Consider the following 26,618-nt stretch of genomic DNA (forward strand, 5'->3'; position numbering starts at 1 on the left):
GGCTCGGGTCTTTCCTCCTCCCCAACCCTTTCAAAAGATCGTTTCAATACTCATCTTCAGGAGCGTCTTTGCAACTACAATAAGATGCAGGAGCCTGTCCAGCAGCGTCTGAGCCTGGTTCTTTTATGATCTTCAACTTTGCAGACTGTGCTGGCCGCTACCAGCCTGACTGGGCTTTAATCCCCAAGCCCCACTCCTTGGCTTGTTGTAGTCGCCAGCTCCCTGAGGGCTGTCAAAAATGTTGTTTCCCGGCTCAGGATCAGACCCCTGCTGACCCCTTCCCCAGGCAGTCTGGTGCGGTCATGATGGGCAGGCAGAAAGATTTTTGTTTTGTGTGATTTCATGCTATTTTATGTTCAGAAGGGAGTAAAGCAGAAAAGACCTGAAGATAGCAATTCACTGTAAAGAGAAATAATAGGAAAAGTGGGTTAGAGACCCTTCGCTTTTCCTGCTGTGGTTGCGGGGGTGGTCTCCGTTCAGGGGGTTGAGGTATGAAGTACCCATTTCTCCTCCCCTTTTCCATTCTCCCTTCCCACCAATCTTATTCTCCAGCTTATTTGTCTCTGGAATCTGGGGTATTGTTACTCTTGACTGTACACAGCAAGGTGCTTGCTGACCACAGGGCTGGGGGGAGGGAGTTCCTGGCAGAGAAAGTGTGATTACCTTATCATCTTGATGCCAAGAAGAAAAAAGAAGTTCCCCTCCGCTCTCTTCAGATGCTACACTAGAGTAATCTGCAAAGCTTTAACTTCCATTTCCAAATGAAATGGCACTCTCCTGGGTTCCTTGGACGGCGGAACTGGGGCAATGTTAACTGTGCTTTGTTTTTTTCTTCCACGGCTTTGCAAAGAGGAGCTATGAAGATGAAACTGAACATCTACAATATGCAGCTGCTGCTGCTTGTCTTTTTAGTGTGGGACTCAACCAGGTAAGAGCTTCACTCTGTTGCATGTTGAGCACCACCAATACAAGGTGGCCTTGTAGAACTTAGGGTAATAACCAAAGGTTTCTTTCTTTCTTTTTCTAACGAAAAGGGGTTGTACCAGAAATGTGTAAAGTGACAGAGATTATAAAAAGTTCTCCGCTGTTTGTTTTTAGTGATGATATGCAAAAGTGAACAGAAATCTTTCCTTTATATATAAGTTTAAAATCCTTTGTATGGTACATGCTTACAAGGAGTTGACGTGATAATAAGTGCTCCTAATACTATTGAGTAATCAAACAAAGTGTTCCTTAAAGCCAGATAGAAAAGTACTGATCTGAGTGGCAACTTAATTTTTTTCTTTTCCTTATTAGTGGTCTTGATTCTTTGAGTCAACAGAGCAAGAAGCCTAAATGATGAGTGAGTCTTAAACCTCTAGGTGGAGATAGTATACAACTTCACAGTCACAACTAAACAAAAGCCTAATGTATTAACTTTTCATGCTCCTAACTTAGAGATCTTTTAATCCTAAAATGGTTACTGTTATAAGGAATGCTACTCCAAATGTGCAACTTGTTTGCTTTTACAGTGCTGGGCAAACACAAAATTTTCATTGATGTCATCTTAAATGTAGTTTTTTCTTATTCTTACCATCAGTGAACATCTTTTACTCTGCCTTCAGGACAAGATTATCAAAGTGCAAAAGGACATAAAATAAAACTTGCATAAAGTACTCCTGTAACTGTTGTTTTTTTAAAAATCTTGATTTCACCTTTCATTCCCTCCACCCTCCTCCCTCTGAATTCTGTCCAGATAATGGTCAAAGTCTAAAAATCTTTTCTAGAATCGAGAAGATATCTGGTTATAAAACTTGATACTAAATTAAACACCTGAAGATTGACTTCAGAAAGGAAATATCAAATGTGATTTGAAGCGATTTTAAGTGAAAATCCCTATAAGTGCCATGACTCTAGTAGTGATGGGTCTTAAAATTTGCTTAAGTAGATTATGTAAAAACTTTCTAACCTAGAGGGTCTGAGCTAATTTACATATGTAATTTTTGAATGTTAATTTGAGTGTTTTACTATTTATACTATTAAAGCAACATTTGCTGTTATTTACCAAATTTTGATGTACTATGATTCTTTTAAGCTACAAATCTTATCTTCTTTAAATATAATGGACAGTTAATATTTTAGAAAATACACCTTGATCAGAATCTGTGTATTGATTTTAAAGAAGTGATCAGTGTATTACCAATTAACCATTAAAAATGTCCAATGCTTAAGCAGTTTCTCTCTGCTAGTTTTCTTGTGCTGTATTTGACCAGTAATACTCTTGCCAGTGTTTTATTCTATTATATAAATGATTCTTTTTTTGATGCCAGCAATTTAAATCTCTGAATCATTCTAAGAAGGGGAGGAGGCAGTGAAAAAGGACATTCTGTTTTAGATATCCAGTTGTTTCTGCACCAAACTGCTGAAAGTCAGAGAGTCAGGTCTCTGATTAGCTATTTGGTGGAGATACAATGGCAAAAACACTATTTTTAAAGCTTTTCTGGTGATGTGTTAAGGCCATCTGTTCTTTAAAAAAATTTATTTACAAAAAGAAGTATCTGGCCCTTTAACCTTTATGTAGCCACTTATCACTCTTCTGGGAGACCAGTCTGGAGGAACCTTCCCTACACAGGTGCACGTTGCTGCTGCTTTCAGAGCCCACCTCCACCTCCTGGCTACAGCACAGCCTGGCACACAGCCAGTGGAGTTTCCCTGATGTCTATATTGCACTTGGCCATTGGGTGGAGGCAGATACAAAGTAAGAAAATAATCTGTTGAAAGAGGAAGACAGGAAAAGAAGGGAAAGACATTTATGAAGGAGATGGAGAAATTTGGTTTCTCCAAGGAGACAATTTGCTTTCCAGCTAATATTCAAATAACTGAAGATTGAATTCAGAAGTCTCTTTGACTATTTTACCTCTCTAGGTATAAAAACCCCATGCCTAATAGTGTCTGCACTTGATAATCTACAATCATCATATATTCTAGGGAGTGGATTTTACGAAAACGAAACAGCGTAGATAGGATGCTAAGTGGAAGGAACCTCAAAAGGTTCTAACATCAAACTTATGATAATATATTGTTTGGTATCCATTATCAACAGTATATTTGCCTTCCCTGTAGAGATACTGATATTGGTAAAAAATGAAAACAAAGGAATTCTGACGACACTAATAACTTAGGGAGCCCTAAAATTCAAATCAAGAAGAACATGTTGGCAGTTATGCATCCATATCAGCTTGTAAAATTATCTGTTTAGGTTGGTGCTGGCAAACATCCAAGAAGATGAGGCTAAAAATAATATTACCATCTTTACAAGAATTCTAGACAGACTTCTGGATGGTTACGATAATCGGCTTAGACCAGGACTTGGAGGTAAAAATAGTTTTCCTTTTATAAAATCTTGCACAAAATAATGTCTTTATAAGTTAAATATAACATTTCCCTTTTAATATAGTTTATACATGAATACATTGATATGTGCCAAAATCATAGGATATAGAAAGGTAATGTGAAATCAATGCTATCTGTAATTATTTTTCTATACCTTTACTGTTTCAGCATGCCTTTTATTAGGAAGCCTAGTGTCATATGGTACTCAGGATCTCTGCATGAGTAATTTTCAAATGAATTTCTTTTATTTGTTCCCCACCCACAGAGTACGTTAGAGTGTTCCACTACTGAAGAGATTTGTATGCGTGGTATCTTTGGTTATTTTTGTGGTTCATAGGTGCTTATTTTCGCACCAACACAAAGATATGAAAATAAAGAACACACATAAGAGAATGAGTACCTATGTGGTATTTTAGAACATTCACTTTTTAGGATTTTGTAGTACTTTTTTAACCCCTGCATATAGTATTTCTGCAATATAGCACAGGAAGGGAATCCTTGAACCTTTAAAAGATATGTTAGATGTATGAGATATGTATAAGCTCAAATAAGTAGTTGATGACATAGTTTGGTTTCAATTTTGAAAATAAATTTCAGCTCAGAAGAAAACAATTCTTGTTTATGTATGAAGATAAAAGATTCAGGCTTGATCAATATGCTACATTTTAATTGCTATTTAGTTTAGGGAGATGATACAAGTAGTTATGTGAATGTACAGTAGATTTGTGAATCTCTAAAGCAGTATGAGTCAAAATATTGTTACTCTTCAATTCTAGCAAGATTGTAGGAGCACACAGACATGCCCATGTACAAACACACACGTTAGAGTAGCCATCTTAGTAACCAGGAAACAATCATTGATAAATGTGCGCATTTAGGTGCATGTGTGTGTGTGTGTTTCATAATTATCACAGTATTGAATTTGGTCATCAGTTTAAAACTAAAATGCATTATTGAACATTTCATATTCATAAGATTATACCATCATCCTTGTTATTTCCAGATTTGGAAGCTTTCAGTATCAGTTTTCTTAAAAATATTCGTATCGACTAAATGCCCTAATAATCACATCAACTATTATTTATGGAAAATTTGAGTTGCTCATTTTATGTAGCTAGCATTAACAGTTATGTAGCTTGATTTGTTCCTAGGATAAGAAAAATATCAGCAGAAGCTCAAACTGATGCTAAGTAGTATGCTATTTAATTATTGCTGACTTTGTTGGCTCTACTCCCTGGATGGTACCTTGAATTTTAAGAGAATTCCCCGAGGAAGAGCTATGTTCACTGCTGTGACACATTTTGTCCCTAAGGGAGAATTCAGTTGTTTAGCATACACTTGGTTTGTAAGAGGAAATGTAAAAGGGAAATCATGTTAGTCTTTAATGTCTAGTGGTCTTGAATGAAAGGAATTGCTTTGTCTCTTGGCAAATATGTTGCAATGAACTATTGCCAAATTAACAAGAAAGAAATATACATAGCCTAAGGCTCTTACAGTTTGTGAAGGTGGTTGTAGAGGTAGACTGCACTAAAGTTGATCTCTTTGCCAATCCATAGATTTCAGTATTTTAAATAAATTAGGTGTTGTTGAACGATCTTAAAATATTCAGTCTAGACTTTGAATTCTGCTTCTTTTAGTTTTTAGGAAGAATATATAGTGAGAGCCACCTGTTTCAGGACTTTGATATTGCCATCAAACTCTTGGCAATTTTTTTCATACCTTTTATATTCTCTATTTCCTTACTCACATTCGAGCACGTTCTGATTTTCTGTTATTTGGATTATTCTGATGTATACTAAATGGTCTTTGCAACTTAACTTTATTCTCTTTATTTCCAGTCCTCTGGTATTAAATGTGTGCTAACATCTCACAAGCAGATTTATCTTCTTTTAGTGTTCCATAGTTTTCCGTATGTCAGTCTGTTTTACTGACCAGATACCTTTAATGGTTTCCCAGTGCCTTTGGCAGACAGTGATGAGGAAGCATGCTAAGAACCTGAGCCTTAGAGGCAAATAGAGCTAATTAGAGTTCTGTTCTGTCCACACGCTCGTTATCCTGTGACCAAGATTTGTTTCCTTTGATTTCAAATGGATGTGCTATATCCATCTTTCTAGCTTTGAGGGTTGTTGAGAAAAGCACAAAACAAAAAGTGTACACAATGCACTTGCAATTACTAATTTCTACCCACTTCTCTTAGGTTCTTATTATGATACGGTATTGTGGAATACCATGGACCTATCTGGTGTCATTTAGCTCTTAACCTCCTATCCGATCCATCCTGAATTTCAAACATCTGTTGGTCATCTATGGGTATTTTATTACCATCTACTTTCTTGGCCTTAGGTTATATTATCTGTTGTGACAGGACTATGTTTTCTTCATCCTTTCTTCATCCATTCTGCTCTACTTTTACTTCCTGGCCAAAAAAATCATCTTAACACCAGTCCTCCATAGTGAAAAGCTTTCTTGACTAAATTGTGCACCCAAATTCAGTTTTCTCTCTGTTGAATTTCTTTAGTAGTTGTTGGCTTTGTATCTAATTTGGAAGTTATTATATGCTATCTTCTATTATTTATTACAGTTTTATGAGTCTCTCGTTAACTTAATAAGATTGTAAACTCATCAAGGCAAGATGTTGTATCATAAATCCTCTGTGCCTTTAGCAAATAACTATTGATTTGCATATGTGGCCATAAAATAAATATGATTGTTTGATTAACTTTTCCATGGCTAATTAATCATCTGGAAAGTGGGACTGTTCATGCTAACAGACCTTTTAGTTAAGATTGTTAAGGTTATAGGTTGAGTAACATGCTGTAGGAGGTCAGAAAGGCTGAGTGAAGAGAGCCAATTTTTTGATTTTTGAAGATTTAAATTCAGTGCACTTAATGTCTCTGAATCTACATTTGCCATCGATACAATAGTCTAATATCAATTATATAGTTTTGATAAATATGATGACGTATGTGATGAATTTTAGCAGCAACTGACAGGTAGTTGATATGTCAATTAATCACATGACTAAAAGATCTTGAGAAATTCTAAATGTATTCCTGAAATTTTAAATTCTAATTTAATTAAAATAATTACTGTCATTCTTAAAAACTAGCCTCCCCCCCAGCATTCCTGATGTCTGGATCTTGTTTTTCTTTCTGGACCTTCAGGCATTTGGATAGCAGAGGTCATTGTGGAAGTCAGCGGCTTAATCAATTGTGATATAATGTTGGCCCAAGCATTCATCTTTTAACAGAAAAGTTTATTTATTTGCTAATGAACATTGTCTTACTTACTTACTTTTGTCTCTTGTGGTAGCATATGCAGTTTAGGAAGTCATGGCTTTGTGCTTGTTTTGTTGCTTGTTTCACTAATAAGAAACTCTAACTATCTAGAGCAAGTGACAGTGACTGGTATGTAGGCGATATTCAATTATTTCTTGATTGATTTTTCTTTTTATTAGTTAAAATTAATACTTTTAGTATGTCACCATAAATTAACTATACAACTCACCTGGTCCTTGAAATTGATTTAATAATTATCACTTAATTACCATGTCATTATTGACATCAGTTAATATGTATATTTTTGCACAGAGTTCTTAGTGAATTGAATCAATTATACAAATTCCTAAAATTCCTGACGTATGATAGATGTGATTCTCTCCTAAATTCACTGTGTGATTTGGGGTATTCTTAGAGCATAGTATTACTTGATGACATGCCAAGAGAATACTGGAAGTTTTTATTTAGGTAGGGTATCTTATTGTGAGTTTAGAAACTGATTCTAGGTTTGCTTTGATTTCATGCCTACTAAAACCTTGCATTGGTTTACTTCAAACAAATAATAAATTCAAACCTTTTGTCTTCATTTTACATTCCGTGAGGGACATCCAACTTGTTAACTGACAAAAAGAAAGGACATTCAGTTTTTGAATCAATTGTGTAGGGTCATTGGAACAGTTAATGTGTCGACAGGCCTCATATATTCATGGCAGTGAACATTCACAGTGTTCAGAATTGACAGCTATTAGAAATGACAAGCCTTAGTGTCTAAATTATACACTCAGTCTGGAAAATCAAGATTGACTGCCATGCTTAACTGTGTTTGGAAAAGATGTTTCAAGAATCTCGTCTAGAAAGATGCTGTTTTGCCAATGTTCTTATTTTATATTCTGAAATATTGAGGAACTTTTTGCTTAAGGACATGAAATATTAAAACACAGGTCATAAACTTCAGGCTGGGGGAATCACTTTACAATATCACTTTTGGATATTTACCCTCATTCATGCTGTAAGGAGATATATAACAACATGTGTCTATGAATTTTATTACTCTAAAGTTTATAAATATAAAATATAGCCCATTCAGTGGATAAAAGTAATACTGAAAAAAATCTAATATCACTGAGATTTAAGAGGAAAGTAGTACACCTTGCAAGTGGATTGAGTTACTTCATAATGTCATGGATCCACTTACAAGCTTTGAATTTTGAATTATTTTGTTTTTATATATTAAGCACATACTTTCTAGAATGCTAGTCAATCTCTTCTTGCTTTGGTTTCTTTATTTGTAAAATAGAGATGAAAGCCTATGGCTTATTGATTTGTTGGGTTATTTCGTTTTTATATCTTAATCCATTGCATAATGTTATGCAGAATAGAAACTTAATAAATGAACATGTTACCATTGTTGGTCTTACAACTGTTTCTACTATAAATGCAATAGCAGACATGCCCCAATATTATACTTAATTCATAAAGATTGTGATGGCTTAAAACAATAGTATATGGAGAACACACAATGTATGTAGTTTGAAAGAAGGGAGACATTATTGTGATTTTTGTTCCTTTGGTTCATTTTGAGGACTCACTTTTGTATATGTACAGAATCTCTCAAAACCTGAGAATTACAGAAGATGACATATTTATTGTCCTTCATCATTATTACCATGACTGTATCAATTTGATATCGCGGTTCATGTCAATGAATTTGCTTGTGGGAGTAAAGTTGTATTTACAGAATAAAAGCTCACTATGGAACATTAATGATGAGTTTAGAAATATAAAGTTGAAATCATGTCCACCCACCTCACGTGGGTTGTGAGTTACTTCAACAGTGAAGTCTCTGGGTCTTACATGCCTGATAGCTGGCGGCATAGCTCTTCTTTTCAAAACAGGATAGAGATATGAAGATCATAATGCACTGAGTATGCGTATTGGAGGAGGCAAGGAGAAAATTAAAGAAATGAGACAGCAACATGAGTAGAAAGAACGAGATGGATCTGAGATGCTTAGTTGTTTAGGTCTCAGGGGCAGCCAGGGTGAAAAGCGAATGCAGGACGTGTGCTTGGAAAGCTGGAGGTCCGATATTCTCTTCCTCATTTAAGCAGCCAAATTGGAGCTGCTGCTCCTGCAGTGTCATCGTCACAGGTGCCTGGGAATCTCATCTCCCTTAGCTTCCCTTCTGACTCCGACTCCTGGGGTCTCCAGAGTACCCAGAGCATGATAACCTTCAGAAACAGCCCGAGACCTTAGGAGCCTTTTTTCTTGCTCTTTATCATGTCCACCCACTGGTTCCTTAGAGGTCACAGTGACCACTGCATTGGGTGATTTCATAGTGGCAGATTGGAAATAAATTGGGGTCATTCCCCACACATGTGTAAGTAGTTTTCAGTAGAAGTTTAAATGATTGCTATCATCTGCTATTTCTTGTTTATTCAAATTTACTTTGTGGGCAGCATGAAACAGAGAAAGCAGAGGGGCTGGCTGCTTCAAGAGGAATGCCACCGGGGAAGCTGGCAGCTCTGGGCACTGCTATCAAAGTCAGTTCCTTCAGTTTTGTTCGGGGGCCTCCCACGTCTATCCATCTGCTGTGGGAATAGAATACTGATGGGCTACATCACAGCTCATGCTAGGCTAAACTAGAAACACGGTCATGGCACGGACAGGTTTTTGGATTCTTTTTAGCATTTGCAGGCATGACTAACAAGCATCTTAGTGTTTCTGAGTACCCTTACCAACCTACTGTGATGTTTGCCCAGTCCGGGTTGCTGAATAATTCTAAAACAGCTTCTGTAGAAATGGTGAGAAGAAGGTAGTTTGGCAGAACTTTTCTTAGTTTGTTGTTTTGACTAATTATGTAAGACAGACTGAAACTGGCAGCACTGATGTACGTTAGATTCAATAATGGTCCTCCTGCATCGCGTTCCCACTCAGGCAGTATCACACAAGTGCATGGACCAGAAGTGCATGTTTTTAGTGAGCAAACAATAGGTCTTTTTTTTTCCACAAAGACATTTTTAGTTAACACTAGTTTATCTTTCAGCCTTCACTGTTCAATAGGTGTTATTAGTCAAGATGAGAGATTTTAACTAATCTTTTCAGGCAGGAGAATTCCTCACTTACTAATTTTTCTCCTGCAACATTTAAGATAAGGTGCAGCTGAGTTGTCTGTCTCCTCCCTTCTTGCACAGCAGATAAACTGGACCACTGGTAAACTAATGCATTTGTTTCATCCTGTTTATTGTAATTTTTTTTTGATGGCTAGAGCTCAGTCATAATGGTAGTGCAAATAGCCAAATGAACAGCCAGAGTACTCAGCATTTCATTACATTTCAATGTGTTAACATGGAGAAAGTCAAATGAAATTGTTTTAGCACTTTTGTCCTGAGCACATGTGTATTTGGGGCATATGACACCAGGCATACTAGTGGTATAAAGTTACACAGGGTGTAATTTTGGTCTTCCTGGGATGGAAGTTCCTAGGGAGAGTGGCAGTGGAGGCACTATCAATCTCTAGTCTCACTATCATGTTCTATTTTAACATGCTTTCTACCAAAATTCAAAGAAGTAAGAAATAACTTGCTTGTACAATAAACTGCAGTTAGGCAAGTTCATTCATTCATCCAACTATTCTTTTTACTAAGGGCCAAGATTTTGCTGAGTGTCTTCAATGCTGGAAAAACCATGATGAACATAAATCCATTTCCCACCATATTTTGGCAGTCTTATGTGTCTCTTCTTTTCCTCATTTAAGAACTAATGTAGAATCTTCTAGCACTGTCTTTATTTGAATCATATTTCTCCTCTCAGAAAATAAAGTGTGAGTTTCTTGTATTTACTGGCAGACTAAGAAGAACAGTGTCTACCGGACAATGTAATATCCAGAGTGACGGGTTGTGTGCTGCAGCAGGGAGTTGTGGGTACTTAGATTAAGTGTGGTCTTCCAGGGTTACTATGTGTTCATTCCACTTGAGTCTTCTATATTCAGCTCCATTTTCTTCTTAAGAAAAACTTTTTTTCCTCTGCTTTATCTTTATGAGAAAATAACTGGACACATTCTATGGAGTAATAAATAAATATATGTTTATTTCCTTCGCAGTGTTAATGCTGGTGACACAAGGGAGAATTTTGAAAACTTGTTTTTAACTTGAAATGCACCAATTCCACCAGGTTTAGATATGATCAGAATAAAACTAGTGTTTAAGTGTAAAAAAGATTCCATAGAGCAGCTCATTAATTCTGAATATCAATCCTCCCATAACATCCTTGAAATTTTCTACTTGATTTCACATGCTCAACAATAACTTCTACTTGGTAATAAGTTTGATTTCTTTGTATACTTTTTTTACACCTTTTAATTCAAAGCGTAGCATATCCATCAATATCTTTATTTAGTTAAATTTATTTCTTCTTTGTGTTATACTTTGTCTATTTCAATATTTAAACATGACAAACATTTTAAATGTCACATAAAATTTAGGAATAGTATCCTTTTTTAAAAGATTTATTTATTTTTATTACAAAGATATACATAAGGAGGAGAGACAGAGAGGAAGATCTTCCGTCCGATGATTCACTCCCCAAGTGAGCGCAATGGCCGGTGCTTTGCCAATCCAGAGCCAGGAGCCCAAAACCTCCTCCAGGTCTCCCACGCGGGTGCAGGGTCCCAAGGCTTTGGGCCATCCTCGACTGCGTTCCCAGGCCACAAGCAGGGAGCTGGATGGGAAGTGGAGCTGCCGGGATTAGAACTGGCGCCCACATGGAGCGTTCAAAGTGAGGACTTAAACCACTAGGCCATGCCTCCGGGCCCAAGGAATAGTACCCTTTTTAAAGAGTATCTTTTTCATGAATATATTTATCAACATTCAGTATTTCTGTCAGCAGCTTTTGTGGGACTTGAAGCAAAGTATTCTAGGAATAATGTAACACTATTCTTTCTACACATAAATGTTTTAGTATTCTTAGCGGATATATTTAATTAGGGTATTACCACTTTAAAATATAATAAAATATATTGCCTTAGTTTTTCTTTTATGTGTTTATGCATATGTTATTTGTAGAAAAGTATAAAATATAAGATATTTCATTAGAAGAAAGTGTGGGGAAACTTCTTGAGGATGTCACTCTTGTCAATTTTTTTATATGATCCCCAAAGCAAGGAAATACAATAAAAAACTGAACATGGATTTACATCAAATGAATAAGCCTATGCACAGAAAAGGAAACTATCGGCAGGGTACGAAGACAATCTGCAGAGTGGGGGGCAAATATTTGCAAGCTGTTTGCCTGACAGGAGATTAATATTCAAAATATGTAAGGAACTCAAGTAACAGCCAATTGTGTCTCACAATACTAGAAATAGAACTACCATATGACCCAGCATCCCACTGTGGGCATATATCCAGAGGATATTGAATCAACATGTTCAAGAGATCACTGCATTTTCCGTGCTTATCAAATGTTTCCTATAACAGTCATGACAGAGAATTAATCTAAGTGTTCCGTCTACGGATGAATGAACAAAGAAAATGTGGTTACTTGTAAATGATGGGTTAAAATTTATATATAAAAATATAAACATTCTTTTCAAAATTTTTCCACCACCCCCCACCCCCAAAATATAAACATTCTGTCATTTGCAGCAACTTGGAGGAACCTGGTAAGTGAACCAAGTCAGGCACAGAAAGACGACCACAGTATGTTCTCAACTTGATTTCATGGAAGCAGAGAATAGAACAGTGATTATTAGAGGCTGGGAAGGTGCGATGAGAGTGGAGAGAGGGTGCTTAAGAGTAGAGTTTAATCAGAGGAATCACTGGTGACATTCTGCAGCACCTTAGGGTAACGATCGAATATAACTAATTATGTATCCAAAATAAGTAATAGGTAGGATACTGAATGCTCCCAAAGCCAGGAACTTATGAATGTTTAAAGTGATAGATAAGCTAATTGCTTTAATCTTACCATTACACGTTGTAAAAATGTACTCTAGCATCACACTCTACCCAGTATATATATTCAATTATTATGTCTCCATTAACAATATAAATACATAAAATCATGCTATTTTCAACTGTCTTATGAACAGGAGTACCAAAGTCAAATAACCTTTATGAATATTTCAAGAATATGGTGTCATTAGCAGAACGATTGGACTTGCCTATGAATAAGGCAGTAAGAGTAGACCATAAAAAAGGAAGGTTAAAGAAAGGATAAAAATTATAAATTACTCATAATAGCATTTCAAAACCCATTATTTAGATTTTTTGTTGTGATGTACAAAATATTTTAGTAAGTATGAGAGGGGAAGCTTGCTTCCATCAGAAGATGAAAGGACTTGATGCTTTGGCAATGAGGTGTATTGAAAGCTTTCTAGGGCAGAAAAGAACTGCAGATTTGAATTGAAAAAGCAACTTGGATCAGGGAGACAAATATCATAGGAAATTTTTAGAAAAAGATGAAAGCTTTCCATTTACTTGTGAGAATACTTCAGATTTTGAAGCAAAATACATTGAGTTATTACTCAGATCTTTGGGTGAGACTTTCCAAATTGTAAAAATTATGTGTTGTTAATGGGCAGTGGAGGAGTCAGCACTGTGACACAGTGGGCAAAGCCATAGCCTCTGGCACAGGCTTCCCATGTTTGTGCCACTTGGGGTCCCAGTTGTCCACTTCTTAACCAGTTCCTTGCTAATGTTTCTGGGAAAGCAGTAGAGGATGGCCCAACTGCTTGGGCCCCTGCATCCATTTTGTTGACCAAGAGGAAGCGCCTATGGCTCCTGGCTTTGCCTGGCTGCTGCATCCAGTTTGGAAGACAACCAACGCATAGAGGATCCCTTGCTCTCGCCTCTCTCTGTAACTGCCTTTCAAACAAATCAATAAACACGTTTTTTAAAAAGAAATTTTTGCGTTTGAATTAAGCAAGTTATCACAGAATCATAGTGAAACAAATTCATTTTCCCCATGATTATGTAGAGAAAATATGTGCATTCTAAAAAAATAGAAATAGTGTACTAAGGTGCCAGATAAGTTTATAAGGAATATTAAACATTGGATACAAAGAGAGAGGAAATCTTAATTAAAGAAAACAGAATTGTAAAGCTTGTGTTCAGGTTGGATAGGAGGACATATCAGAGGATAGATTTAATTAGTTATGCCAGAGCAACCATTGAAGCAAGAAAATGTGAAAGTGATGATTGTGCCTGGGAGAACAGCAAACTATTGTCCAGTAGATGCTAAAATAGTAGAAACTTCAGAATCATAACAGAATAAATGGAATGGGCTTTGGTGATGAGAATGCCATGAAACAGTGGAAGTGAATGTGTAGTCACTGTAAGATACAGTCGTCTGGGCATTTCTAAGAGAGAAATAGATTCCCCCTGTTAATTAAAGCCAGCTACTCTTTTTAAAAATTAATATAAACACAATAAATTTCATATACACATAATTCTAAGAAAATAACCCTACTTGCCTCCTTTTGTCTCTCCATCAAAGCCCCCTTCTTTATTTCTTACTTTTTTGCAGTAACGGTTTATTGCTTCGAATACACAGTTTTAAGATCATGTTAGCTCCTACCATTCCCTCACTCCTTTTCATACATCTTCCCTCTCCCTACTTTGCTTATCCGTCTTTTAATTTTTATAAAAGCGAACTTTCAATTTTCTTTATAATCATAAGCCAACCCTTCACCAAAGAATTCAACAAGTATTAAGTAGAAAAACCACTATTCTACAGAGTATGGATGAAAACTGTAAATCGAATCTCAAAATGCCAATTCCACACATGTATATTATATTTATTGTAGTCTGTATGCAATTAACACAAGGCAAAGGAAACATAAAATCTGTGTTTTTTGGACTGGGTTATTTCACTAGGTATGGTGCTTTCTTGGAGGAGTAGTATGACATTGTATATCTATACCACAATTTCTCTAATCAGTCATCAGTTGACGGACATTTGGATTGATTCTGTACTTCAGCTATTGTGAGTTGAGCTGCCATAGACATGGGGGTATAGACAACTTTTTTATTTGCTGATTTCATTTTTTTTTTTTTTTGAGTAAATTTCCAGGAGTGAAGTGCCCGGGTCTTCCAGCAGATCTGTTTTCAGATTTTTGAGGAGTGTGTACCATTTTCCATAAAGATATTATTAGTTTACATTTCTGTCAACAATATGTTAGAGTACCTATTTCCCCATATTCCTTGCCAGTATTTGTTCTGTTTTGATTTTTGGATAGTTGTCATTTTACTTGTGATGAGGAGTAACGAGTCTAGGAATTTTTATTTGTGTTTCTGAAATAACTAGTGATCCCTGAGTATCTTTTCATGTGTCAGCTGGCCAGTTGACGTTCATCCTTTGAAAAATGCCTGCTCATATGTAATTTGCAAATATTCTCTGCTTTTTGTCATTTGCCTGTTAACTCTGTTGAGTACTTTGTTTGTTTCATAGAATCTTCTTATCTTGGTGTAATATCCCATTTGTCTCTGTTTGCCTTTATTGCCTGCATTTCTGGGGTTTTATCCAAGGAGTCTTTGCTCATGCCAAGATCTTGCGGTTTGCCTTCCCTAGGCTTTGCTTTAGTATCCTTTTATCATTCTGAGCAGCCTTTACCTTATTAATATTTCAGATTCACAGGACTTAAGATAGCTAACATGAGAACCATATCCAGAATTGTATTGATGTATGATTACATTAATGTATATCACCCCTTGAAAATAGATTATATATCAAAATTGATTTGTTATTCTTAAAAAACATAGACTTTAGACTAATGATGTTCTGATTTCTTAAAGAGTGTTACAGATGTAGCAGTGGAAAGAATGCTGCTTTAACCAAATGGTTTCTAACTTTGATTCCTTCAAGCTTCTCAGAAGGTGTGGAGGACACTTAGTAGTAATTTCGGTTGCCTTCAAACTGACCGTGTGTTCCACAGTTTCATCAAGGAGGGTCATTAAGGGCTTTCAATATGACCTATGAAATGTAAATGAAAGTGTTCTGAGGTTCAGCCTTTGACTCAAGATTTAGACATTTACACTCTTGCTTGTTGAACTAATCCTGCTTGCTTTTTGTATTTTAGCTGTCACCACACCCAATCCGATTGTTATCATTTCGGTGACACTGACTAACACTGGTGGCAGGGGCAGTAGCAATTTCTCCCATTGTCATTATCTTAGAACAACTATGACAGTGAGCAAAATCTATCAGAAGATAAAGAAATTAGGCTAGTGCCTGTTTGAGTGGATATGAAAGTTAATGAAATGAAAACAGATGTTTCTTCATCAAATTCTCTCCCTTCAAGGATCTTGTGGTCTTCCATCTCTAATTTTACCTACCCCCTTGGAGAAGATGGAGTGAAAACACATTACTATCTGAAATAATAAAAGAGGGTGTAACCCAAACAGCTTTTTGTAATTCATTTATTGTTATTTGGAGAAAACAAGGGAACTGCTCTATAGTTGTGAAATAAAATAATCAAACACAGTTGAGTGGATGTCAGGGAGACCTTTAGTGGTAGGTGATGTGTTGTACTCATCAGAAAACCTCAGCTGCAGTGTCTTTAGTGGCCAAATGCTTTTCTCAAATAGGAAGTCTAGAAGTAGTTAGCTCCTTCATTGAGTCCTTACATGACAGCATAAAGAACGTAGCCTATTTTTACTTTCCTATACTTTATAGCATTTACTTCTGTCATTATCCCTGTCACGTCTTAATTCCAAGAAGAATTCTGCAGCTTCCTCCATACACAAAGCTGCAATGACAGGAAGCAATGTCACCAGCCTTGTTTGGTGCTTTTATCAGAGAAATAAATGTTCCCATCACTTGCAGCTGACTTGCACCTTTCTCTCATAGTTTTCCAACCAAAAAGGCATTTGGGAAAATGAACATTGTACTTGGTGCAGTTCTTCATTAAATAAAAATTGAAATTTTTATGGACAGGAGGATGTTGGACAATCAGCAGGCTAATGGTAATGTCAACTGCATCGAACAACTGTCCAAGAGAAAAGAAAAATCTTCATCTTTCTGTGCCTTGATTCCCTGTGCTGGGGAATGTGTCTGTAAATCACTGGGATGGAGATTGTTGAAATAGATGGTTTGGATTCATTATGGCTATGTGGGGCTCAAAATGTTGCAATTCACATAGAATCTAGGGTTATACTGAGGCTGCTGGTCTGGCCACAATTTGAGTAACGAAGAAGGATTAGCAACAGCTACCACGTTGCATCAGCGGCACTCATAAAGAACCAAATGCCATGAAGAGAACAAATCTGTTAGGAACATGCTAAGTTATCATTTCTATTGAATTTCTACAAATAAAAATTCATAATTTTTGTTTCTAAATGTTGAGGATTATAAATCATATTTGCAGCAGTATAACTATGGGCAAATTTATATTCAGGACATTTTATTCTAGTATTGATGATAATTAGTAGATGGACTATTAATATAGGTGAATTTTAGACACAGATTTTTTCTCTCTGGTCATGAACGACTTTGACTTATATATTACTCTGTGAATAAACGCAGATGTGTGCATATGTTGAAAAAGAAAAGGAATATTAGCCTGTGATGTTTTGGTGATGTTTCATGAAAATGTGTTGGTGTTGCAGTGGAGAAACTATGAAAGAAAAGCCTAACATGCAGGTATTGAGCTAATAATGCTTAAATAATTGATTGTAACAATTAATTTAGTTCTGAATATTTCATTGTATTCAGAATATGACAGTAATATAAACAAAATTTAACTATACCCAGAAAAGTGATAGAATTCATTCTCTGTGCTGTTTTAAAGATTTTCTGTTTGTAGAAGATATATAGAAGCATGCTTTCCTTTAAAGCAGAATTAGGCAGTTTGTATCAGAATGTCTGGCAGAGGGCAGATTATAAACCCGGAGGAAGCTAGGTTTGTAGAGAACTGATTGTGTTTTAGTTTTCAAGTTTTGATAATAGGTAAAGGAACTTTGATTTCCTTGGTGGAAGCTATGATGGAAAACTGATGTACAAGATTGAAAAATACACTAATCTATCTGTGAAAAGAAAATTTTTCTATAAAAGCTTGTTTGATTTTGGATAAACCAAACTTTGTCTCCATGCCTTGGTTTCCAAAATTTGAAGATGGGGATTATTGACAATAACTTGCAATGTCTATCCCATCTAAAATTTCTTCTTCTTGTGGCTTGTTTCAAGGGAAATAGAGTAGAAAATCCAATTCTTGGAACAGATATCTAAGGCCTGTTTTTCTTCATTGCAGCGAAATAGACAGCCAGAATAAGGGCCTGACTTCACTAACAGAATAGAGCTGCTTAGAGTCTGGAGTCTACCCAGCCTTCGAGAGTACAAAGTGGCTTTAGTTTCTGACTGTTAGCAATGAAAAGTTCATATGAAATTAGCTATTTGCATCTTGATTGCATGGGAAGTGATTGATACATGTGCAGCAGCGATGGAACACATCACATTATATTTACGGATGTTTGTGTTCCTGAAGCCTGCTCCACATGCAGGCTGCTGCTCCATGTTATGTGAGTAACATGTCTCCATCTTTTTTCTCTGCTCTACTTAACATCCTCTTGAACCAGCTCTCCTTTCTTGTTGGTTGTTTTTCTACCCTTCGCCAGCTTCTATTCTCTGGTTTCTCTTTGTCTTCTCTGTTCGTAATGTAAGTGCTTGACACCAGAAACAGAAGACCAATGAGGCTGATTAGACATCAGAAAAGGGAAAAGTTAAACTAAAACCAAAATAATGCTCCATGGCCTACACATCCTCCACTTCCCATCCCAGAATCTAAATATGGACACCTTGTAGTGGACTGCCCATGACCTGTAGGTTTCGCCACCTACTGAGGAGATGTGCCTTTGACCACCCAAACTAAGTCACAACAGGAATTTCCATCAGGGAAGGGCAAAAGCCAAAATATCTAGGCCCTGCATTTTGTTTCTTAAAAGTACTTTTAGATGGAAAATTTGTATTTGTAATTTACTTTTTATATTTCCATACATATTATTAGAGGTTAACCATTTATAATAATCTCACCCAAACCAACCTTGGGAGCATTCCTGTCTTATTTCTGACTTTGCTTGTGGTGTGAATATGTTCCTTATAATCTCAAAAGAGAAAGGAGCCTTGTTTTAAAAAGCAAACTCAGCTACAAGCTCTTATTCCGAGTATTCCAATAACATTTTTGTGTATGTACTTAGCTGCACCATAAGTAGGTTCTTTGTAGAAAAGGGTTAAAAACACCAAAGGTAAGGGTTTCATTTTCTCCTTCTTCTTATCTATGAGCTTTTCATTTCTTTATATATTTTTGGCCTGTTTGATGTATGTATGAAACAATAAATCAGAACTGCATTTTGCCAAGCTGTCCTAGCAATATAAACGGATTCTTTACGTTCTTCTCATGGTGTCTGTACCTTTAATTCTTATTGCTTTTTACTTGAATTTTTCCCAGAACTATTTTATGCAATTCTGCCATTTAAAATATTAACATACATGTAGTCAGTTCAAATATTCATATCTCTAGTAGTCCATATAGCTGCTGGCCTCTGTTCACTCTTTTAGCCCCATCTCTTACTCTTTACCACTATTTTGTATGTGGTAGCTCAGGAGTCTTTATTTTTAAAGATGTATGTATTTATGTATTTCAGAAGAACTAATGACAGATGGGGAGGAGGGGAGTGGGAGGTGGAGAGGCAGAGAGAGAATTTCTATCACTGGTTCATTTCTCTAGATGACAGCAGCAACCTCAGGTGAGCCAGGCAGTAGGTAGGAGCCAGGAACTGCATCTGAGGCTTATACTTGGGTGACAGTGGCCAGAGCCTTCTGGGCCATCTTTCACTGATTTCCCAGGCTTGTCATTATGTAGCTGAATCAGCAGTAGAACAGCTTGGACTTGAACTGGCACCTATATGGGATGCTTACATTGCAGGTGATGGCTTAGCCTGTTGCACCCAAAGTCTAACATCCACCAGTCTTTAAGTTTTTTAATGTAGCCACCCTCCTTAACCTCTGAATCTTAATCTATGTTATTGCTTCTACAAAGACTCCTTGCATGGTTCTCTCTCTCTCTCTCTCTCTCTCTCTCTCTCTCTCTCTCTCTCTCTCTCTCTTCTCACACACACACACACACACACACACACACACACACACACACAAACACACATCTCTGGAAAAAAATCAATTATTACTATATTGGTCATAACATTACTATGCCGTGTTGTAACTCTAATAGATTCCAACTATTGGGATCTACGCTATTTAAAGGTAGATATTTGTGACTTTTTGTATATTGTCCTAATCCAAGTGCTGTATAGAAAGTTTTTAGATATAAGTAGTAATATATCTTGAATACATCATAAAACGAATGAACTGTGTAAATTTGCAAGTGAATTTCTCTAATTCAAATTATAGAATCTAAGATTATAATTTTGACAGCCGAAACCGATTTTCAGCCTGTGACTTTCTGACATGTATTATATCAGTATTTGTCAACCTGAAAAAGCCTAAACATCCACCTGAAAATAATTTCCTAAATCTTTATTTGTCAACAATCTGCTGGCTATAATGCTGTTATGCTCTAGTCCACAAATATCAACCTGAGTGATTGGACTGTTTCGGTTATTCCGCAAGGTGTTCGATGTTTTTTTTTTTTTTAATTATTTATTATTTAACTTCAGTAATTACATTGTATTATGTGACACAGTTACATAGATACTTGGGTTCTCCCCACCCCTCCCCAAACCCTCCCACCATGGTGGATTCCTCCACCTTATTGCATAACCACAGCTCAAGTTCAGTTGAGATTTCCCCATTGCAAGCGTATACCAAACATAGAGTCCAGCATCTTATTGTCCCGTCAAGTTCAACGGTTTCTTAGGTATACCCTCTCTGGTCTGATGACAGAGCCAGCAGAGTATCATCCCAGTCAATTGAAAGCTCCAACATACCATCAGCAAAAATTTACATCATTATGGAATTAATTGACATAGTAATGAGTAACCAATATGTTAAAAGTAAATGCGGGTTCCCAGCCACCTTCTGTGACCACCTCACCTATACTTCAATTTTAGTTTATACACAACATATAACATTCAAAACATAACATGTTATACATAACATCATATCATCTTAAATTAAGGCAAACATGTGGTATTTAACCTTTTGGGATTGGCTCATTTCCCTTAGCATTATGGTTTCCAGTTTGGCCCATTTGGCCACAAAGAACTGCATTTTGTTTTTTTTAATAGCTGAGTAGTATTCCATGGAGTAGATGAACCATAGCTTTCTTATCCAATCCTCTTTTGATGGGCATTTTGGTTGCTTCCACAAAGGCTGGATGTGTGTCTTCCCTTTAATAAATGGCAAATAGAGTAGACCTAGGCTAAAGTTTCCTATGGTGATAATTCAGTAAGTCTTGATAATCGCTTCCCTTGATACACAAGTGTACCTCTTTTCTTAGCGATAGATGTTGTTCAGCCCATGTCACTCAGTAACGATAGTTGCTTGGGTAATCAATATTATGCTGCCCAAAAGGAAATAGTTGCATATGTAATCCTATCCCTATACTGTTTTCCATATTGCCAGATCTTGTGTTTTTGAAGTAATTAGATTTCATAAAATCTTTTTGCTCAGCATTTTTTAATCGCCCCTGTCCTGCTCCCACAACACACCTTACTTCCTAAAGTGTAATATACATTGTGTGTAATGTAGCATGCAGGAACCAGAATCAGAACCCAAACTTAATTGTTTCCCATGGGAAAAGCATATAAACTAGTTGAACATTATGGCAATTGAGGACCTAAATAAAGAGTGTATTTCTTTTTATGTGAAATACTTTTTATTCCATTATTGCCATATAAGTGCTTAAATCAGGTTTACACCTGATCACATTATTTTCCAAAGGCCTGAGATATTTTATTTTTATGAGGAATTTCAGTTTTTGAAAATCAACCCATTCTAATTAAAATCAAACAATATCCTGTGCTTTCCAAGCAGACGCCACCTGATCATTAGTTTGCAGCCTCTGGCTTTAAATCGAGACTTCTCATGAAGAACATGAACCAAATTAATTTGATAACTTTTTCAATGCAAATTTAACAAATCTTCAAACATTCATTCAGTTTAGATTTGGTTCTGAAATTTGCATTTCAACATGTTCTTGATACTGAGGCAGATATCCAGACATCAGACTGAATCATCTGCCTTCAAGTTTCCGGTTAAAGATGATTCTTGCTTTTCCTCTCTCAGAATATTTTGCCTTATTTTAAGTTAAAAATGATTATGTATTTAAAGAAATGTGAATTTTCCTGAATAAGTTCAAAAAGGGATTTTTCTCCCCTATGGTTTTGAGATAGTTCTAAGTTGTAAGGAGTCAGAAACCTCCTTTGGTTTCCTGAGTAGATTGGTCAAAAGAAATTGACGTAGACTGAAGTATCAACCATCTAGTTTCATTTCTCTCTCGTTTATCCTCATGCATGACCCAAAGGTGTCCATGAGATTGGATGACTGTGTGGAGTTGGACTGTCGCCTTTCACCTTCACTAAGGCTATCAAGACAATGGATAGCTATCATCTGAATCACAGCCGGTCATTGTGGGAAGAGAAAACACAAGATGGCTAGATGTTGATGACACTAAACTTTCTGATCAGAATATCACTTCTGACATTCTGTTGTTCAACGAAAGCCACATAGAGATGCTTAACACTGAGGGGGTAAGGGAATGTGACTCTACTGTCTAATCCAATGTGGACTAATCATAAGTAGCATAGTGAGTCCCACACTTACCAAGAAGGAACTGCATACTTCAGGCAGTGATTGGTTATCTAATAGTGTGATACATAGGCAATAGCCCATTTTAGGATATATAATTACAGAGCTGTTGTTATGTGTACTGTGCATGGAGTGTTTATTGAATTGGTCATTATTCTTTTCTCGCACAAGTCATTTAAAATATCTTCAAAGACTTTCCATGTTTTTTGCCCTTTGAGTATGAAGACAAACAGCAGTTGCAGGAATATAAAAGGAGACAGTATCTGAAGTGTGAGGCTCAAATTTGAAACTCAAAGGAGAGTAATTATTCAGGAAGAGTGGAATTAAATGGGTGGGGAGAGAGACCAAGTCTTTCTTATTTGCTGTGTATCCTCAGTGGCCATCACAGGATCTAGAATTCACCATTTGTTTATTACAAGTATGATTCTGAAGCATCCGAAGGTACAGATACCTATATCAATCCGCACTGTAGACTCTTACTTTGTTCTCAGAAATATTTTTGTCATTTAGCAATTTTGTAACTAAATTTTAGTGCTGTAGATTTCTGACATTGCCAGGTGAGTCACCATTCCCAAAAGCAATGTTGATTGATAGGTGAACTCCGTGGCTGAGTTGAACCTTTAATTCAGTCACAGACGAAATTAGAGTCAACAGTAGGAACTTAAATTTAATCTAGTGAAATTGTCATTGGCCCTCACTGTTAATGAATTTCAGATCATAGGAGCATTGATCATGGCCAAAGGCTCTGTGGTTTCAATTTTCTCTAGGGCATGTAACACTGCATTCTGTTCCTGAAGTGAAACCTTGGAAGAGTCACTGGTGGGCATAGTAACAAAAAATACAAAAATGAATTTCAGAAGTATGACTGATGTAGGCCTAAAATATTTCTAAAATTTGAAACAATGGAAAGGAATCACTAGTTTTATAAGTATCATATAATTATTTAGATGTCTTATGGAGAGTATGTGATACTTTTATTATCAAACTTTTTTTAAAGATTTATTTTTATTACAAAGTCAGATATACACAGAGGAGGAGAGACAGAGAGGAAGATCCTCCGTCCGATGATTCACTCCCCAAGTGAGCTGCAACGGGCCGGTGCGCGCCGATCCAATGCCGGGAACCAGGAACCTCTTCCTGGTCTCCCACGCGGGTGCAGGGTCCCAAAGCTTTGGGCCGTCCTCGACTGCTTTCCCAGGCCACGAGCAGGGAGCTGGATGGGAAGTGTAGCTGCCGGGATTAGAACCGGTGCCCATATGGGATCCTGGCGGGTTCAAGGCGAGGACTTTAGCCGCTAGGCCACGCCGCCAGGCCCTATTATCAAATATTTTAAATTAATAATAGCATCTGATCTGTTTTAATTGCCAGACCTAATGTTAACACTTTACTTGTGATTAAATACCCAGAAGTCATGTGGGTTAGATAAATTGGTGGTCCTCAGTTTTAAGACACTGAGAGCCAGAGAGCTGTCAGTCAGTTATTTTGTGACAGATTAGCCAATGAATGCCTCTGAAAAACCCGTCTCCAGAATCTCATTAATTAGTAATTGAGTACCTCCACACCCAGGAAAGATGGTTTCAGTGAGCATATCTGAGACCTGTGCCATAGGAGGTCACTGGTTATTACTCTTACGTAATCATTAGCCTCTGGACGTAAAAGATGCTGTGAACCTCCACATTTGCTTACTTGGGAGTCCTCATTATTATTTTCAATCATGCTTCAATATATGCCACATACTAGGATCTAGGTTTAGCTATGTAGAGGAAGAAAGAACATTTCTTAGAGCATTATGAGTCAAATCTAGAATCTTTGACTCTCAAACCACTAATTTTTACTGTTTATGTAATGGAAAGTAAGATATTTTGCTATTATTACATGCAAGAAGAGCTTAGGGGAAGACACAAGAAGGCCATGTAGTCTCGGAGATAGTTTCAGCATTTCTTGGTGCATTATAATTTGTTACGTAGATTACTAATGGAATTAATAAGACAGTGATATAATTACTCATATAAATTTCAACTATAATAGGCTTATGGTATTTGATGTGGAAAAGCATGCCATGTGAAGAAAGAATATATGAAAGCTTTAAAAAGTCATGCATATTAATTCTGGAATTCCTTTTCCTATATGCATTGAGTGAAGACAGGTTCATTTTCCTTTGTTCCACTTGACTGCTGTTAATATTGTGAGGCGGATGAATGCACTTTGAAATGAGATTGGCCCTTAAAGTCTGATAAACCAGTTTGGCATTCTGGCTCAAGCATGCTGTTACTCTGTGACTTTATACACATTAATTACTTTTTCTAAGTCTCTGCTGCTTTGTCAGTAAAACAGATAGCAAAAATTACATGTAATGTTCCCTTAAAAACACCTGGCATGTGTTAGGTATTCAACAGTGGCCAACTTCTTATTTGCTTTCTTGTCATAGTATGTCCAACTGCAGAAATATGCTCATAACTTATGATATATTGGCATAAAATGACAGATTCATTAAAAATAGGACATGAGGTATTTTTTTTTTTTTACTGATCATGTCCATGGTGCTTGATGATCTTTACTGAAGTACTTACCCTGTTTACCTATGGTTAAGCTTCTCCTTTGTGAAATGCTCCTCGGTAGAATTTTGTTTACAGACTTTTCCACAGAATCTGTGAATTGCATGGTATTTTTTGTCACACATTGGAATTAGACAAAAGAGAATGGTTGACTTTGAAACTTACTTCAGTGCAAGGCCAAAACAAGAAAGAGGATTTCTGAGAAAACCTGGTAGAGGATGCCCTCACATCCACTTGCTTTCCTTGAGAAATTCAGGCTACAGTGAATAAGTTCTATCCCTTTGCACAGATGTAATTAGCTTTCAATGATTGCAATGAGTTTTATTGTTTCTAACTATAATTATGATTTACTCAAACTTTGTGTATAGTTTCTAATCAAAATTATGACTTACTCAAGCTCAAAAATTAACATTCAACATGATCGAAAGTGTGACAACTGTAAGACCGTTACAAACATTTAAGATTCTCGCAATGTGTTTTATGTGTCCCAGGTTATCTTTGAGACACAGATAGTAGTTGCCTTCCTGCAGTTAGGTATTGTTATATCACACAGTTATCTTTAAAGGAGAGGGTTTATCTGTGGGGGAATGATCTAATCCTACCATGAGTACTTAAGGGAGATTCCCCATCCTTGCAAGAGGCCATAGGAGAAAGTGGGAACCTTGGTTTTCTACTTGTGAGGAACTGGATTCGAACAACAAACCGAACAAGCTTGAAAATGGATTCTTTCCCACAGGCTGCAGAGAACACAGCCCAGTTCTTAACTTCATCCCAGCATCAGGAGACCATGAGTTGAGAACCCAGACATACCACTCTGCAGATAATGTCTACAGAACTATGTACTGTTAGATGGACATTTAATTCTGCAGCTAATTTGTAATGATTTTGTTACACTGCATCTGAAATTGTTATTTCATATTTTAAATATATTTGCTTTCACATTTAGCTTGCTCTAAGTACAGTACACTTTGCAGACATCATCTCATTTGATACTTTATAAATACTATAAATAGGAATTATAAGCCCCATATAACAGATGAGAAAATTGAAGCTTATACAAATTAAATCAAAAATTGGTTAGTCTCCAGCTCAGAACTGAATTTCCATTTCTCTAATTCAAAGGTTTAGGGTCTTCAGTGTACTTTAATTTTTGCAGTGGTAAATGTCTTGTGTCTCTATCCATCAGTGCTTATATATACTGTCTTCAGGAACTGCTGCTCCGTTGCCACTTCCCTCCTTTCTGGCTTATTGGAATCTGCCTTTTATGTATTTCATTCATTCATTATTTATGTGTCACTTGTAGTCATTGTTGTTTTATTTGTTTTTCTGGAACACATGATATGGGATGTGTTTTTTTCAGATAATGGAAACGCTTATAAGTTAATAGAAAAAGAGAGATGACACAAGGACTACACAAGCTATTCACTTAAACAGGGAAGTTGAAAGTATTGCCTTTTGCCTAAATAGAAAAGTCCTAAATTATAGGGACTATTATACATGTCTTAGCTTCTTAAATACATTGGGCATTTTTGATTACAGGAACAAAATCTTGATTGTTTTAGGCCATAGTGCGTAGCATAGCATCCTTAGCATATTATCGACCAGCCAATATCTAATAATTGAATAGGCTGGTTTATCATCTTTTATCCTTTCATAT

At 36.5% G+C, this 26,618-nt stretch overlaps 1 protein-coding gene across 1 annotated transcript in view; it reads left to right on the forward strand.

Moving 5' to 3' along the window:
* The first annotated feature begins 854 nt into the window (after window positions 1-854).
* Window positions 855-26,618, forward strand: part of GABRA2 (gamma-aminobutyric acid type A receptor subunit alpha2) — a 104,987-nt gene continuing 79,223 nt past the window's right edge. The window contains exons 1-2 of the mRNA XM_004579125.4: window positions 855-928; window positions 3,239-3,354. Of these exons, the coding sequence (XP_004579182.1) occupies window positions 858-928; window positions 3,239-3,354 (187 nt within the window). The 5' untranslated portion in view covers window positions 855-857. The remainder of the gene's footprint in view (window positions 929-3,238; window positions 3,355-26,618) is intronic.

This window comes from Ochotona princeps, chromosome 11 (assembly GCF_030435755.1).
Source record: "Ochotona princeps isolate mOchPri1 chromosome 11, mOchPri1.hap1, whole genome shotgun sequence".
In the NCBI taxonomy this organism is placed as follows: domain Eukaryota; kingdom Metazoa; phylum Chordata; class Mammalia; order Lagomorpha; family Ochotonidae; genus Ochotona; species Ochotona princeps.